Source organism: Pristiophorus japonicus, chromosome 5 (assembly GCF_044704955.1).
Source record: "Pristiophorus japonicus isolate sPriJap1 chromosome 5, sPriJap1.hap1, whole genome shotgun sequence".
Taxonomy (NCBI): domain Eukaryota; kingdom Metazoa; phylum Chordata; class Chondrichthyes; family Pristiophoridae; genus Pristiophorus; species Pristiophorus japonicus.
This window is the reverse complement of record NC_091981.1, coordinates 299,793,400-299,807,454: the sequence shown is the minus strand read 5'-3', so window position 1 is coordinate 299,807,454 and position 14,055 is coordinate 299,793,400. Positions and strand designations below refer to the sequence as shown.

Sequence of the window (14,055 nt, the reverse complement as noted above, 5' to 3'; positions counted from 1 at the left end):
ACAGGGTGCTGGGGGCAGGGTGATAAGCTGTGGGGCTGGGTGCTGGGGGCAGGGTGATAAGCTGTGGGGCTGGGTGCTAGGCTGGGTGCTGGGGCAGGGTCCTAGGCTGTGGGACAGGGTGCTAAGCTGTGGGACAGGGTGCCAGGCTGGGTGCCGGGGGCAGGGTGCCAGATCAGACACCCCACCCACAGTACTGGGAGTGGCGAGCTCTCCCGCCGGATGTGAAGCTCCAGGTCCCTCCCGAGTTGAACTTTGTTTCCTGGATCCGAGCGGTGGCCGGCAGCGGGAGTTCGGGGCGGAGCGGGGCCCGGAGTGGGAGCGGAGCGGAGCACAGCCCCGTGTGGCCCCTGGACAGCCAGCGGCCCCAGCATTCCGCCAGACCCCACTGTGTCTGCCCAGCCAGCCCCAACTCTGCGCTCCACACTCCGCTCCACCCCACTGCCCAACCCAGGTGTGTGTGTGTGTACAGGTAGGTGCCTGTGTCCCAGTGTCACTAACCCAGGTGTGTGTGTGTACAGGTAGGTGTGTGTCCCAGTGTCACTAACCCAGGTGTGTGTGTGTGTACAGGTAGGTGTGTGTCCCAGTGTCACTAACCCAGGTGTGTGTGTGTACAGGTAGGTGTGTGTCCCAGTGTCACTAACCCAGGTGTGTGTGTGTACAGGTAGGTGTGTGTCCCAGTGTCACTAACCCAGGTGTGTGTGTACAGGTAGGTGTGTGTCCCAGTGTCACTAACCCAGATGTGTGTGTGTACAGGTAGGTGCCTGTGTCCCAGTGTCACTAACCCAGGTGTGTGTGTACAGGTAGGTGCCTGTGTCCCAGTGTCACTAACCCAGGTGTGTGTGTGTATATAGGTAGGTGCCTGTGTCCCAGTGTCACTAACCCATGTGTGTGTGTGTGTGTACAGGTAGGTGCCTGTGTCCCAGTGTCACTAACCCAGGTGTGTGTGTGTACAGGTAGGTGTGTGTCCCAGTGTCACTAACCCAGGTGTGTGTGTGTGTACAGGTAGGTGTGTGTCCCAGTGTCACTAACCCAGGTGTGTGTGTGTACAGGTAGGTGTGTGTGTGTACAGGTAGGTGTGTGTCCCAGTGTCACTAACCCAGGTGTGTGTGTGTACAGGTAGCCGTGTGTCCCAGTGTCACTAACCCAGGTGTGTGTGTGTACAGGTAGGTGTGTGTCCCAGTGTCACTAACCCAGGTGTGTGTGTACAGGTAGCCGTGTGTCCCAGTGTCACTAACCCAGGTGTGTGTGTGTGTACAGGTAGGTGTGTGTCCCAGTGTCACTAACCCAGGTGTGTGTGTGTACAGGTAGGTGTGTGTCCCAGTGTCACTAACCCAGGTGTGTGTGTGTACAGGTAGGTGTGTGTCCCAGTGTCACTAACCCAGGTGTGTGTGTGTACAGGTAGGTGTGTGTCCCAGTGTCACTAACCCAGGTGTGTGTGTGTACAGGTAGGTGTGTGTCCCAGTGTCACTAACCCAGGTGTGTGTGTGTGTACAGGTAGGTGTGTGTCCCAGTGTCACTAACCCAGGTGTGTGTATGTACAGGTAGCCGTGTGTCCCAGTGTCACTAACCCAGGTGTGTGTATGTACAGGTAGGTGTGTGTCCCAGTGTCACTAACCCAGGTGTGTGTGTACAGGTAGCCGTGTGTCCCAGTGTCACTAACCCAGGTGTGTGTATGTACAGGTAGGTGTGTGTCCCAGTGTCACTAACCCAGGTGTGTGTGTACAGGTAGGTGTGTGTCCCAGTGTCACTAACCCAGGTGTGTGTATGTACAGGTAGGTGTGTGTCCCAGTGTCACTAACCCAGGTGTGTGTGTACAGGTAGGTGTGTGTCCCAGTGTCACTAACCCAGGTGTGTGTATGTACAGGTAGGTGTGTGTCCCAGTGTCACTAACCCAGGTGTGTGTGTACAGGTAGGTGTGTGTCCCAGTGTCACTAACCCAGGTGTGTGTGTACAGGTAGGTGTGTGTCCCAGTGTCACTAACCCAGGTGTGTGTGTACAGGTAGGTGTGTGTCCCAGTGTCACTAACCCAGGTGTGTGTATGTACAGGTAGGTGTGTGTCCCAGTGTCACTAACCCAGGTGTGTGTGTGTGTGTGTGTACAGGTAGGTGTGTGTCCCAGTGTCACTAACCCAGGTGTGTATGTACAGGTAGGTGTGTGTCCCAGTGTCACTAACCCAGGTGTGTGTATGTACAGGTAGGTGTGTGTCCCAGTGTCACTAACCCAGGTGTGTGTATGTACAGGTAGGTGTGTGTCCCAGTGTCACTAACCCAGGTGTGTGTGTGTGTACAGGTAGGTGTGTGTCCCAGTGTCACTAACCCAGGTGTGTGTGTGTACAGGTAGGTGTGTGTCCCAGTGTCACTAACCCAGGTGTGTATGTACAGGTGAGCTGCAGCAGTGGACGTGAGATGGCACACCGCTCTCAATGTTCGTTCACGGGCGATGTCGACAATGATTCCAGCCATGTCCCTCCTCACTACAAGGAGTATTACCGCATTGCCATCGACGTACTGGCGGAGGAGGGGATCGACGCCTATTACCGCTTCCTGGTGAATGAGAAGGAGGTGGACTTTCTCAGCACCAGCGAGATTGAGCACATTAATAAGCACCTGAAGAAACCGGCCATACCCTTGGACGAGCTTGAGTTTCTGGGCGATGAGTATGATGAATCGGACTCATCGGGCACCTATTGGCCTGTCCATACTGACATTGCTGCCCCAGCGCTGGATCTGGGATGGCCCAGCACTCACATGTGCAGGGGACCCTCCGATGTCACCATCTTTGTCCACCCACCGGCCCCCGATGCTCTGAGCATCAAGGAGGAGGTCAGAAGACTGATCAGGTCCGCTACCCAGGTAAGGAGATGAATGAGCTGCTCAATGGTCTTTTCACCCCGATAATCCCATGGGGAAGAGGAATGGCCGTGTAGGTTCCAGGCGTTCACTCGACTCACTGTCTCCTTTCACAGTCCCACACTGAGCCGTAGACTTGTCTGTAACACTCACTGTACAGCCATAGAATGGATTGAAGGCCATTCGGCCCATCGATCCTGTGTCAGCTCTGTGCAAAACCTATCCGTGTAATCCCACTGCCCCGGTCTTTCACCATTGCCCTGCAACTATTTATACAAGTTCCTTTCGAAAGTTACTGGCCCTGAAATCCCGGTTTCTTCTTCCCGCGGGCGTGTGACTAAAAGTAGGAGAAAAGATGCACACTTACCTTTTGGTCGAACGCTTGCCAGAGATCGCGGACTCGAGGCCTGCTCTTCTTGTGCAACGTTAGGGCATTCACGTTAGGACATCCGCAGGAGTCAAGTGGGCCTGGACACCCAATCACAGGGAAGTATTTTCTCATTCATAGTAAGCGGAGGTCGTAAGTCGGAAACTCCTATTACTGTGAATGAGATACACCCCCAAACACGACATAAAACATTAAAAAACTCACATAAATACACTATAGAAATTAAAGTTGATATAAAAGGTTTGAAAAAAAACATCTTTTTGCCGATTTTAAAAAAAAGTTTAATTATGGTTTAAAATAAAATTACCTGAGTGGACTTTTAACATAAATATGTATTTTTAAATTTTATTTAACTATGTTTTTGTATGTATTTAAACTCTTACGCTGGTAAAAGTAGGCTATGCACCTGCTTTCACCAGGCGCTGGAGTTTTAAGGACATTCGCAGGGCAAGAGATGGGCAAACAGTCCAATCCCTGCCGTGGGAATATCCTTCTCCCAAGATGCGGGAGGGTCTGTCAAACCAGAAACCAATGCCCGCCGAAAACCGGCTTTTCCGATGCCTTGCCGGGTCCGTACACACCCCGGCACGCACTCTGTCCCGACCCGGCACGCACTGTGTCCCGACCCGGCACGCACTCTGTCCCGACCCGGCACGCACTCTGTCCCGACCCGGCACGCACTCTGTCCCGACCCGGCACGCACTCCGTCCCGACCCGGCACGCACTCTGTCCCGACCCGGCACGCACTCGGTCCCGACCCGGCACGCACTCGGTCCCGGCACGCACTCGGTCCCGACCCGGCACGCACTCGGTCCCGACCCGGCACGCACTCCGTCCCGACCCGGCACGCACTCGGTCCCGACCCGGCACGCACTCCGTCCCGACCCGGCACGCACTCCGTCCCGACCCGGCACGCACTCCGTCCCGACCCGGCACGCACTCCGTCCCGACCCGGCACGGACTCTGTCCCGACCCGGCACGCACTCCGTCCCGACCCGGCGCGCACTCCGTACCGACCCGGCGCGCACTCTGTCCCGACCCGGCACGCACTCTGTCCCGACCCGGCGCGCACTCCGTACCGACCCGGCACGCACTCTGTCCCGACCCGGCACGCACTCTGTCCCGACCCGGCACGCACTCTGTCCCGACCCGGCACGCACTCCGTACCGACCCGGCGCGCACTCCGTACCGACCCGGCACGCACTCTGTCCCGACCCGGCACGCACTCTGTCCCGACCCGGCACGCACTCTGTCCCGACCCGGCACGCACTCCGTACCGACCCGGCGCGCACTCTGTCCCGACCCGGCACGCACTCTGTCCCGACCCGGCGCGCACTCCGTACCGACCCGGCACGCACTCTGTCCCGACCCGGCACGCACTCTGTCCCGACCCGGCACGCACTCTGTCCCGACCCGGCGCGCACTCCGTACCGACCCGGCACGCACTCGGTCCCGACCCGGCACGCACTCCGTCCCGACCCGGCACGCACTCCGTACCGACCCGGCACGCACTCTGTCCCGACCCGGCACGGACTCTGTCCCGACCCGGCACGCACTCCGTCCCGACCCGGCACGCACTCCGTCCCGACCCGGCACGCACTCTGTCCCGACCCGGCACGCACTCTGTCCCGACCCGGCACGCACCTGGCACGCACTCTGTACCGACCCGGCACGCACTCTGTACCGACCCGGCACGCACTCCGTCCCGACCCGGCACGCACTCCGTCCCGACCCGGCACGCACTCCGTCCCGACCCGGCACGCACTCCGTCCCGACCCGGCGCGCACTCTGTCCCGACCCGGCACGCACTCCGTCCCGACCCGGCACGCACTCTGTCCCGACCCGGCACGCACTCTGTCCCGACCCGGCACGCACTCTGTCCCGACCCGGCACGCACTCCGTACCGACCCGGCACGCACTCGGTCCCGACCCGGCACGCACTCGGTCCCGACCCGGCACGCACTCCGTCCCGACCCGGCACGCACTCGGTCCCGACCCGGCACGCACCCGGCACGCACTCCGTCCCGACCCGGCACGCACTCCGTCCCGACCCGGCACGCACTCCGTCCCGACCCGGCACGCACTCCGTCCCGACCCGGCACGCACTCCGTCCCGACCCGGCACGCACTCCGTACCGACCCGGCACGCACTCCGTACCGACCCGGCACGCACTCCGTCCCGACCCGGCACGCACTCTGTCCCGACCCGGCACGCACACGGCACGCACTCTGTCCCCACCCGGCACGCAGTCCGTACCGACCCGGCACGCACCCGGCACGCACTCCGTACCGACCCGGCACGCACCCGGCACGCACTCTGTCCCGACCCGGCACGCACTCTGTCCCGACCCGGCACGCACTCTGTCCCGACCCGGCACGCACCCGGCACGCACTCCGTACCGACCCGGCACGCACCTGGCACGCACCCGGCACGCACTCTGCCCCGACCCGGCACGTACTCTGCCCCGACCCGGCACACACTCGACACACACTCCGTACCGACCCGGCATGCACCCGGCACGCACTCTGCCCCGACCCGGCACGTACTCTGCCCCGACCCGGCACATACTCGACACACACTCCGTACCGACCCGGCACGCACCCGGCACGCAATCCGTACCGACCCGGCACACACCCGGCATGCACTCTGTCCCGACCCGGCACATACTCGACACACACTCCGTACCGACCCAGGGAGGCTGGAATTTCTGGGCCACGATTAAATCTGCTTCCACCGCCCCTTCAGGCAGCGCGTTCCAGATCACAACAACTCGCTGCCGAAAGAAATGTTTTCCCCATCTCCACTCTGGTCCTTTTGCCAATTACCTTCAATCTGTGCCCTCTGGTTACCGACCCTGCTGCCGCTGGAAACGATCTCTCCTTACTGTCAGATTTTAACATTCTCATTCTTGTTTTCAATCAATCCATGGATTCGCACCCCCTTCACCGCCTCTATCCCTGTAACCCCCTCGCCCCTCTATCCCTGTAACCCCCTTCACCGCCTCTATCCCTGTAACCCCCTCGCCCCTCTATCCCTGTAACCCCCTCGCCCCTCTATTCCTGTAACCCCCTTGCCCCTCTATCCCCCTAACCCCCTCGCCCCTCTATTCCTGTAACCCCCTCACCCCTCTATCCCTCTAACCCCCTCGCCCCTCTATACCTCTAACCCCCTCGCCCCTCTATCCCTGTAACCCCCTCGTCCCTCTATCCCTGTAACCCCCTTGCCCCTCTATTCCTGTAACCCCCTCGCCCCTCTATCCCTGTAACCCCCTCGCCCCTCTATCCCCCTAACCCCCTCGCCCCTCTATCCCTGTAACCCCCTCGCCCCTCTATCCCTGTAACACCCTCGCCCCTCTATCCCTGTAACCCCCTCACCCCTCTATCCCTGTAACCCCCTCGCCCCTCTATCCCTCTAACCCCCTCGCCCCTCTATCTCTATAACCCCCTCGCCCCCCCATCTCGAAAACCCCCACGCCCCCCTCTATTCCTGTAACCCCCTTGCCCCCCCCATCTCTATAACCCCCTCGCCCCCTCTCTATCCCTCTAACCCCCTCGCCCCTCTATCCCTCTAACCCCCTCGCCCCTGTATCCCTCTAACCCCTTCGCCCCTGTATCCCTGTAACCCCCCTCGTCCCCATCTCTGTAACCCCCTCGCCCCCCCCTATCTCTATAACCCCCTTGCCCCCTTTTATCCCTGTAACCCCCTCGCCCCCCCATCTCGCCCTCCCCTCTATCTCTATAACCCCCTCGCCCCCCATCTCGAAAACCCCCACGCCCCCCCTCTATTCCTGTAACCCCCTCGCCCCCCCATCTCTATAACCCCCTCGACCCCTCTCTATCTCTATAACCCCCTCACCCCCCTCTATCTCTACAACCCCCTCGCCCCCCCCTATCTCTATAACCCCCTCGCCCCCCCCTATCTCTATAACCCCCTCGCCCCCCTCTATCTCTACAACCCCCTCACACCCCCCTATCTCTATAACCCCCTCGCCCCCTCTATCTCTACAACCCCCTCACACCCCCCATCTCTATAACCCCCTCGCCCCCCCTATCTCTATAACCCCCTCGCACCCCATCTATCTCTATAACCCCCTCGCACCCCCTCTATCTCTATAACCCCCTCGCACCCCCTCTATCTCTATAACCCCCTCGCCCCCCCTCTATCTCTACAACCCCCTCGCCCCCCCCTATCTCTATAACCCCCTCGCCCCCCCCTATCTCTACAACCCCCTCGCCCCCCCCATCTCTATAACCCCCTCGCCCCCCCCTATCTCTATAACCCCCTCGCCCCCCTCTATCTCTACAACCCCCTCACACCCCCCTATCTCTATAACCCCCTCGCCCCCCCTCTATCTCTCTAACCCCCTCGCACCCCCCTATCTCTATAACCCCCTCGCCCCCCCCTCTATCTCTATAACCCCTCGCCCCCCTCTATCTCTCTAACCCCCTCGCCTCCCCTCTATCTCTATAACCCCCTCGCCCCCCTCTATCTCTATAACCCCTCCCCCCCCCCTCTATCTCTATAACCCCCTCACACCCCCCCTATCTCTATAACCCCCTCGCCCCCCCTCTATCTCTCTAACCCCCTCGCCTCCCCTCTATCTCTATAACCCCCTCGCCCCCCTCTATCTCTATAACCCCCTCGCCCCCCCCTCTATCTCTATAACCCCCTCGCACCCCCTCTATCTCTATAACCCCCTCGCCCCCCTCTATCTCTATAACCCCCTCGCCCCCCCTCTATCTCTCTAACCCCCTCGCCTCCCCTCTATCTCTATAACCCCCTCGCCCCCCTCTATCTCTATAACCCCTCGCCCCCCCCTCTATCTCTCTAACCCCCTTGCCCCCCCCTCTATCTCTATAACCCCCTCGTCCCCCCTCTATCTCTATAACCCCCTCGACCCCCTCTATCTCTATAACCCCCTCGCCCCCCTCTATCTCTATAACCCCCTCGCCCCCCTCTATCTCTATAACCCCCTCGCCTCCCCTCTATCTCTCTAACCCCCTCGCCTCCCCTCTATCTCTATAACCCCCTCGCCTCCCCTCTATCTCTATAACCCCCTCGCCCCCCTCTATCTCTATAACCCCTCGCACCCCCCTATCTCTATAACCCCCTCGCCCCCCCTCTATCTCTCTAACCCCCTCGCCTCCCCTCTATCTCTATAACCCCTCGCACCCCCCTATCTCTATAACCCCCTCGCCCCCCCTCTATCTCTCTAACCCCCTCGCCTGCCCTCTATCTCTATAACCCACTCGCCCCCCCTCTATCTCTATAACCCCCTCGCCTCCCCTCTATCTCTATAACCCCTTCGCCCCCCCCTCTATCTCTATAACCCCCTCGCCCCCCTCTATCTCTATAACCCCTCGCACCCCCCTATCTCTATAACCCCCTCGCCCCCCCCTCTATCTCTATAACCCCCTCGCCCTCCCCCTCTATCTTTATAAACACCTCGCCCCCCCCTATCTCTATAACCCCCTCGCCCCCCCCCCTTATCTCCATAACCCCCTCGACCCCCTCTATCTCTATAACCCCCTCGTCCCCCCTCTATCTCTATAACCCCCTCGCCCCCCCCCATATCTCCATAACCCCCTCGACCCCCTCTATCTCTCTAACCCCCTCGCCTCCCCTCTATCTCTATAACCCCCTCGCCCCCCCTCTATCTCTCTAACCCCCTCGCCTCCCCTCTATCTCTATAACCCCCTCGCCCCCCCTCTATCTCTATAACCCCTCGCCCCCCCCCTCTATCTCTATAACCCCCTCGTCCCCCCTCTATCTCTATAACCCCCTCGCCCTCCCCCTCTATCTTTATAAACACCTCGCCCCCCCCATCTCTATAACCCCCTCGCCCCCCCCCCCTTATCTCCATAACCCCCTCGACCCCCTCTATCTCTATAACCCCCTCGCCCCCCCCCTCTATCTCTGTAACCCCCTCGACCCCCTCTATCTCTATAACCCCCTCGCCCCCCCCTCTATCTCTGTAACCCCCTCGACCCCCTCTATCTCTATAACCCCATCGCCCCCCCCTCTATCTCTGTAACCCACTCGACCCCCTCTATCTCTATAACCCCTCGCACCCCCCTCTATCTCTGTAACCCCCTCGCCCCCCCTTTATCTCTATAACCCCCTCGCCCCCCCCCTCTATCTCTGTAACCCCCTCGACCCCCTCTATCTCTATAACCCCTCGCACCCCCCTCTATCTCTATAACCCCCTCGCCCCCCCCTCTATCTCTGTAACTCCCTCGACCCCCTCTATCTCTATAACCCCCTCGCACCCCTCTCTATCTCTGTAACCCCCTCGCCCCCCCTTTATCTCTATAACCCTCCTCGCCCCCCCCTCTATCTCTATAACCCCCTCGCCCCCCCTCTATCTCTATAACCCCCTCGCCCCCCCTCTATCTCTGTAACCCCCCCACGACCCCCCTCTAACCCTGTAACCCCCTCGCCCCCCTCTAACCCTGTAACCCCCTCGCCCCCCCTTTATCTCTATAACCCTCCTCGCCCCCCCCTCTATCTCTATAACTCCCTTCGACCCCCCTCTATCTCTGTAACCCCTCGCCCCCCCCCTCTATCTCTGTGACCCCCCCCTATCCCTGTAACCCCTCGCCCCCCTCATTCTCTGTAACCCCCCTCGACCCCCCTCGATCTCTATAACCCCCTCGCTCCCCCTCTATCTCTGTAAACCCCCTCACCCCCCTCTATCTCAATAACCCCCTCGCCCTCTCTATCCCTGTAATCTCAATGCAAGGAGTATTCGGAACCCAGGAGAGGGCTCTGAGCTAGTTAGAGTGGGTGAGAGCTCAGATGAACAGGATCCCAAGAAAGAATGCAAAAGGCAGGAGGCAACAGAGCAGAATAGCACTGGGGTAAGTGTAAACCACAAGTGATAGAAAGGGACAATATGTATGAATATAAAGGGGCTGCAGGAGGGGTCAAAACTAAAAATCATGGTTTAAAAACTAGTATTAAAACACTCTAAACGCACGCAGCATTCGAAATAAAGCAAATGAGTTGACGGCACAAATCATTACAAATGGGTATGATTTGGTGGCCATTACAGAAACGTGGTTGCAGGGTGGCCAAGACTGGGAATTAAACATACAGGGGTATCTGACAATTCGGAAAGATAGACAAGAAGGGAAAGGAGGTGGGGTAGCTCTGTTAATAACGGAAGATATCAGAGCAGTTGTGAGAGACGATATTGGCTCTAATGAACAAAATGTTGAATCATTGTGGGTGGAGATTAGAGACAGTAAGGGGAAAAAGTCACTGGTGGGTGTAGTTTATAGGCCCCAAATAATAACTTCATGGTGGGGCGGGCAATAATCAAGGGAATAATAGAGGCATGTGAAAAAGGAACGGCAGTAATCATGGGGGATTTTAACCTACATATCGATTGGTCAAATCAAATCGCACAGGGTAGCCTGGAGGAGGAATTCATAGAATGCATACGGGATTGTTTCTTAGAACCGTATGTTACAGAACCTACAAGGGAGCAAGCGAACTTAGATCTGATCCTGTGTAATGAGACAGGAATAATAAACGATCTCCTAGTAAAAGATCCTCTCGGAATGAGTGATCACAGTATGGTTGAATTTGTAATCAGATTGAGGGTGAGGAAGTTGTGTCAGAAATGAGCATACTATGCTTAAACAAAGGGGACTACAGTGGGATGAGGGCAGAGTTGGCGAAAGTAGATTGGGAACACAGACTAAACGGTGGCACAATTGAGGAACAGTGGAGGACTTTTAAGGAGCTCTTTCATAGTGCTCAACAAAAATATATTCCAGTGAAAAAGAAGGACAGTAAGAGAAGGGATAACCAAGGAAATAAAGGAGAGTATCAAATTAAAAACCAATGCGCATAAGGTGGCCAGGGTTAGTGGGAAACTAGAAGATTGGGAACATTTTAAACGACAGCAAAGAATGACTAAGAAAACAATAAAGAAAGGAAAGATAGATTACAAAAGTAAACTTGCGCAAAACATAAAAACAGATAGTAAAAGCTTTTACAGATATATAAAATGGAAAAGAGTGACTAAAGTAAATGTTGGTCCCTCAGAAGATGAGAAGGGGGATTTAATAATGGGAAATGTGGAAATGGCTGAGACCTTAAACAATTATTTTGCTTCGGTCTTCACAGTGGAAGACACAAAAACCATGCCAAAAATTGCTGGTCACAGGAATGTGGGAAGGGAGGACCTTGAGACAATCACTATCACTAGGAGGTAGTGCTGGACAGGCTAATGGGACTCAAGGTAGACAAGTCCCCTGGTCCTGATGAAATGCTTCCCAGGATATTAAAAGAGATGGTGGAAGTTATAGCAGATGCATTCGTTATAATCTACCAAAATTATCTGGGCTCTGGGGAGGTACCAGCGGATTGGAAAGCAGCTAATGTAACGCCTCTGTTTAAAAAAGGGGGAAGACAAAAGGCAGGTAACTATAGGCCGGTTAGTTTAACATCTGTAGTGGGGAAAATGCTTGAAGCTATCATTAAGGAAAAAATAGCGGGACATCTAGATAGGAATAGTGCAATCAAGCAGACGCAACATGGATTCATGAAGGGGAAATCATGTTGAACTAATTTACTGGAATTCTTTGAGGATATAATGAGCATGGTGGATAGACGTGTACCGATGGATGTGGTGTATTTAGATTTCCAAAAGGCATTCGATAAGGTGCCACACAAAAAGTTACTGCAGAAGATAAAGGTACGCGGAGTCAGAGGAAATGTATTAGCATGGATCGAGAATTGGCTGGCGAACAGAAAGCAGAGAGTCGGGATAAATGGGTCCTTTTCGGGTTGGAAATCGGTGGTTAGTGGTGTGCCACAGGGATTGGTGCTGGGACCACAACTGTTTACAATATACATAGATGACCTGGAAGAGTGAACAGAGTGTAGTGTAACAAAATTTGCAGATGACACAAAGATTAGTGGGAAAGCGGGTTGTGTGGAGGACACAGAACTGCAAAGAGATTTGGATAGGTTAAGCGAATGGGCTAAGGTTTGGCAGATGGAAGTGTGTTGGTATTTACAGGATGTCCTCGGGAGTGTGTCAGTATTTAGAGAGCGTCCCCGGGAATGTGTCAGTATTTCGAGGGACTTCTCCAGGAGTGTGCCTGTATTTACAGAGTGTCCTCGGGAGTGTGCCTGTATTTACAGAGTGTCCTCGGGAGTGTGTCAGTATTTACAGGGGGTCCCCGGGAGTGTGTCAGTATTTACAGGACGTCCCCGGGAGTGTGTCAGTATTTACAGGACGTCCCCGGGTGTGTGTCAGTATTTACAGGGCATCCTCGGGTGTGTGTCAGTATTTACAGGGCATCCTCGGGTGTGTGTCAGTATTTACAGGGGGTCCCCGGGAGTGTGTCAGTATTTACAGGGGGTCCCCGGGAGTGTGTCAGTATTTCGAGGGCATAATTCTTATGTTCTTATGTAAGTAACCCCCTCGCCCCCTCTATCTCTGTAACCCCCTCACCCCCTCTATCCCTGTAACCCCCTCGCCCCCTCTATCCCTGTAACCCCCTCACCCCCCTCTATCTCTGTAACCCCCCTCGCCCCCCTCTATCCCTGTAACCCCCTCGCACCCCCCTCTATCCCTGTAACCCCCTCACCCCCTCTATCTCTGTAACCCCCCTCACCCCCTCTATCTCTGTAACCCCCTCGCCCCCTCTATCTCTGTAACCCCCTCACCCCCTCTATCTCTGTAACCCCCTCACCCCCTCTATCCCTGTAACCCCCTCACCCCCTCTATCCCTGTAACTCCCCTCGCCCCCTCTATCCCTGTAACCCCCTCGCCCCCCTCTATCTCTGTAACCCCCTCACCCCCTCTATCTCTGTAACTCCCCTCGCCCCCTCTATCCCTGTAACCCCCTCGCCCCCCTCTATCTCTGTAACCCCCTCACCCCCTCTATCTCTGTAACCTCCCACATCTCTGTAACCCCCTCGCCCCCCCACCATCTCTATAACCCCTCCCTCTATCTCTATAACTTCCTCACGCCCCTCTATCTAACCCCCTCTCCACCCCATCTCTATAACCCCCCTCCCCCTCCCTATCTCTGTAACCCCCTTCAGCTCCACAACCCTCCTCCATCTCTGTAACCTCATCCAGCCCTACAGCCCTCCCTGTCTCTGTAACCTCATCCAGCCCCTACAGCCCTCCCTATCTCTGTAGCCTCCTCCAGCCCTACACTCCTCCCTATCTCTGTAACCTCCTTCAGCCCCTACACGCCTCCCTATCTCTGTAACCTCCTCCAGCCCCTACACTCCTCCCTATCTCTGTAACCTCCTTCAGCCCCTACACCCCTCCCTATCTCTGTAACCTCCTCCAGCTCTTACACCCCTCACTATCTCTGTAACATCCTCCAGCCCTACACCCCTCCCTATCTCTGTAATCCTCTTCAGCCCTACATCCGTCCCTATCTCTGTACCCTCCTCCAGCCCTACACCCCTCTCACTCTCTGTAACGTCCTCCAGCCCTACACCCCTCCCGACCTCTGTAACCTCCTCCAGCCCCTACGGCCCTGTCTATCTCTGTAACCTCCTCCAGCCCTACACCCCTCCCTATCTCTGTAACCCCCTCCAGCCCTACAGCCCTCCCTATCTCTGTAACCTCCTCCAGCCCTACACCCCTCCCTATCTCTGTAACCTCCTCCAGCTCCGACACCCTCCCTATTTCTGTAACCTCCTCCAGCCCTACATCCCTCCCTATCTCGGTAACCTCCTCCAGCCCTACACCCTCCCTATCTCTGTAACCTCCTCCAGCCCGACATCCCTCCCTATCTCTGTAACCCCCTACAGCCCTCCCTATCTCTGTAACCTCCT

General features: G+C 56.8%; 1 protein-coding gene across 3 annotated transcripts in view; it reads left to right on the top strand.

The window, feature by feature from the left end:
• Positions 1-300: 300 nt before the first annotated feature.
• fam83hb (family with sequence similarity 83 member Hb) overlaps positions 301-14,055 on the top strand; it is an 80,103-nt gene continuing 66,348 nt past the window's right edge. Inside the window, exons 1-2 of one of the 3 annotated variants that reach the window (XM_070880142.1) lie at positions 301-451; positions 2,382-2,852. In XM_070880142.1, coding sequence (XP_070736243.1) covers positions 2,406-2,852 — 447 coding nt within the window. In that variant the 5' untranslated portion in view covers positions 301-451; positions 2,382-2,405. Of the gene's footprint in view, positions 458-2,274; positions 2,290-2,367; positions 2,853-14,055 lie in introns of those variants that run through there. The other 2 variants (XM_070880140.1, XM_070880141.1) reach the window with 2 other exon arrangements.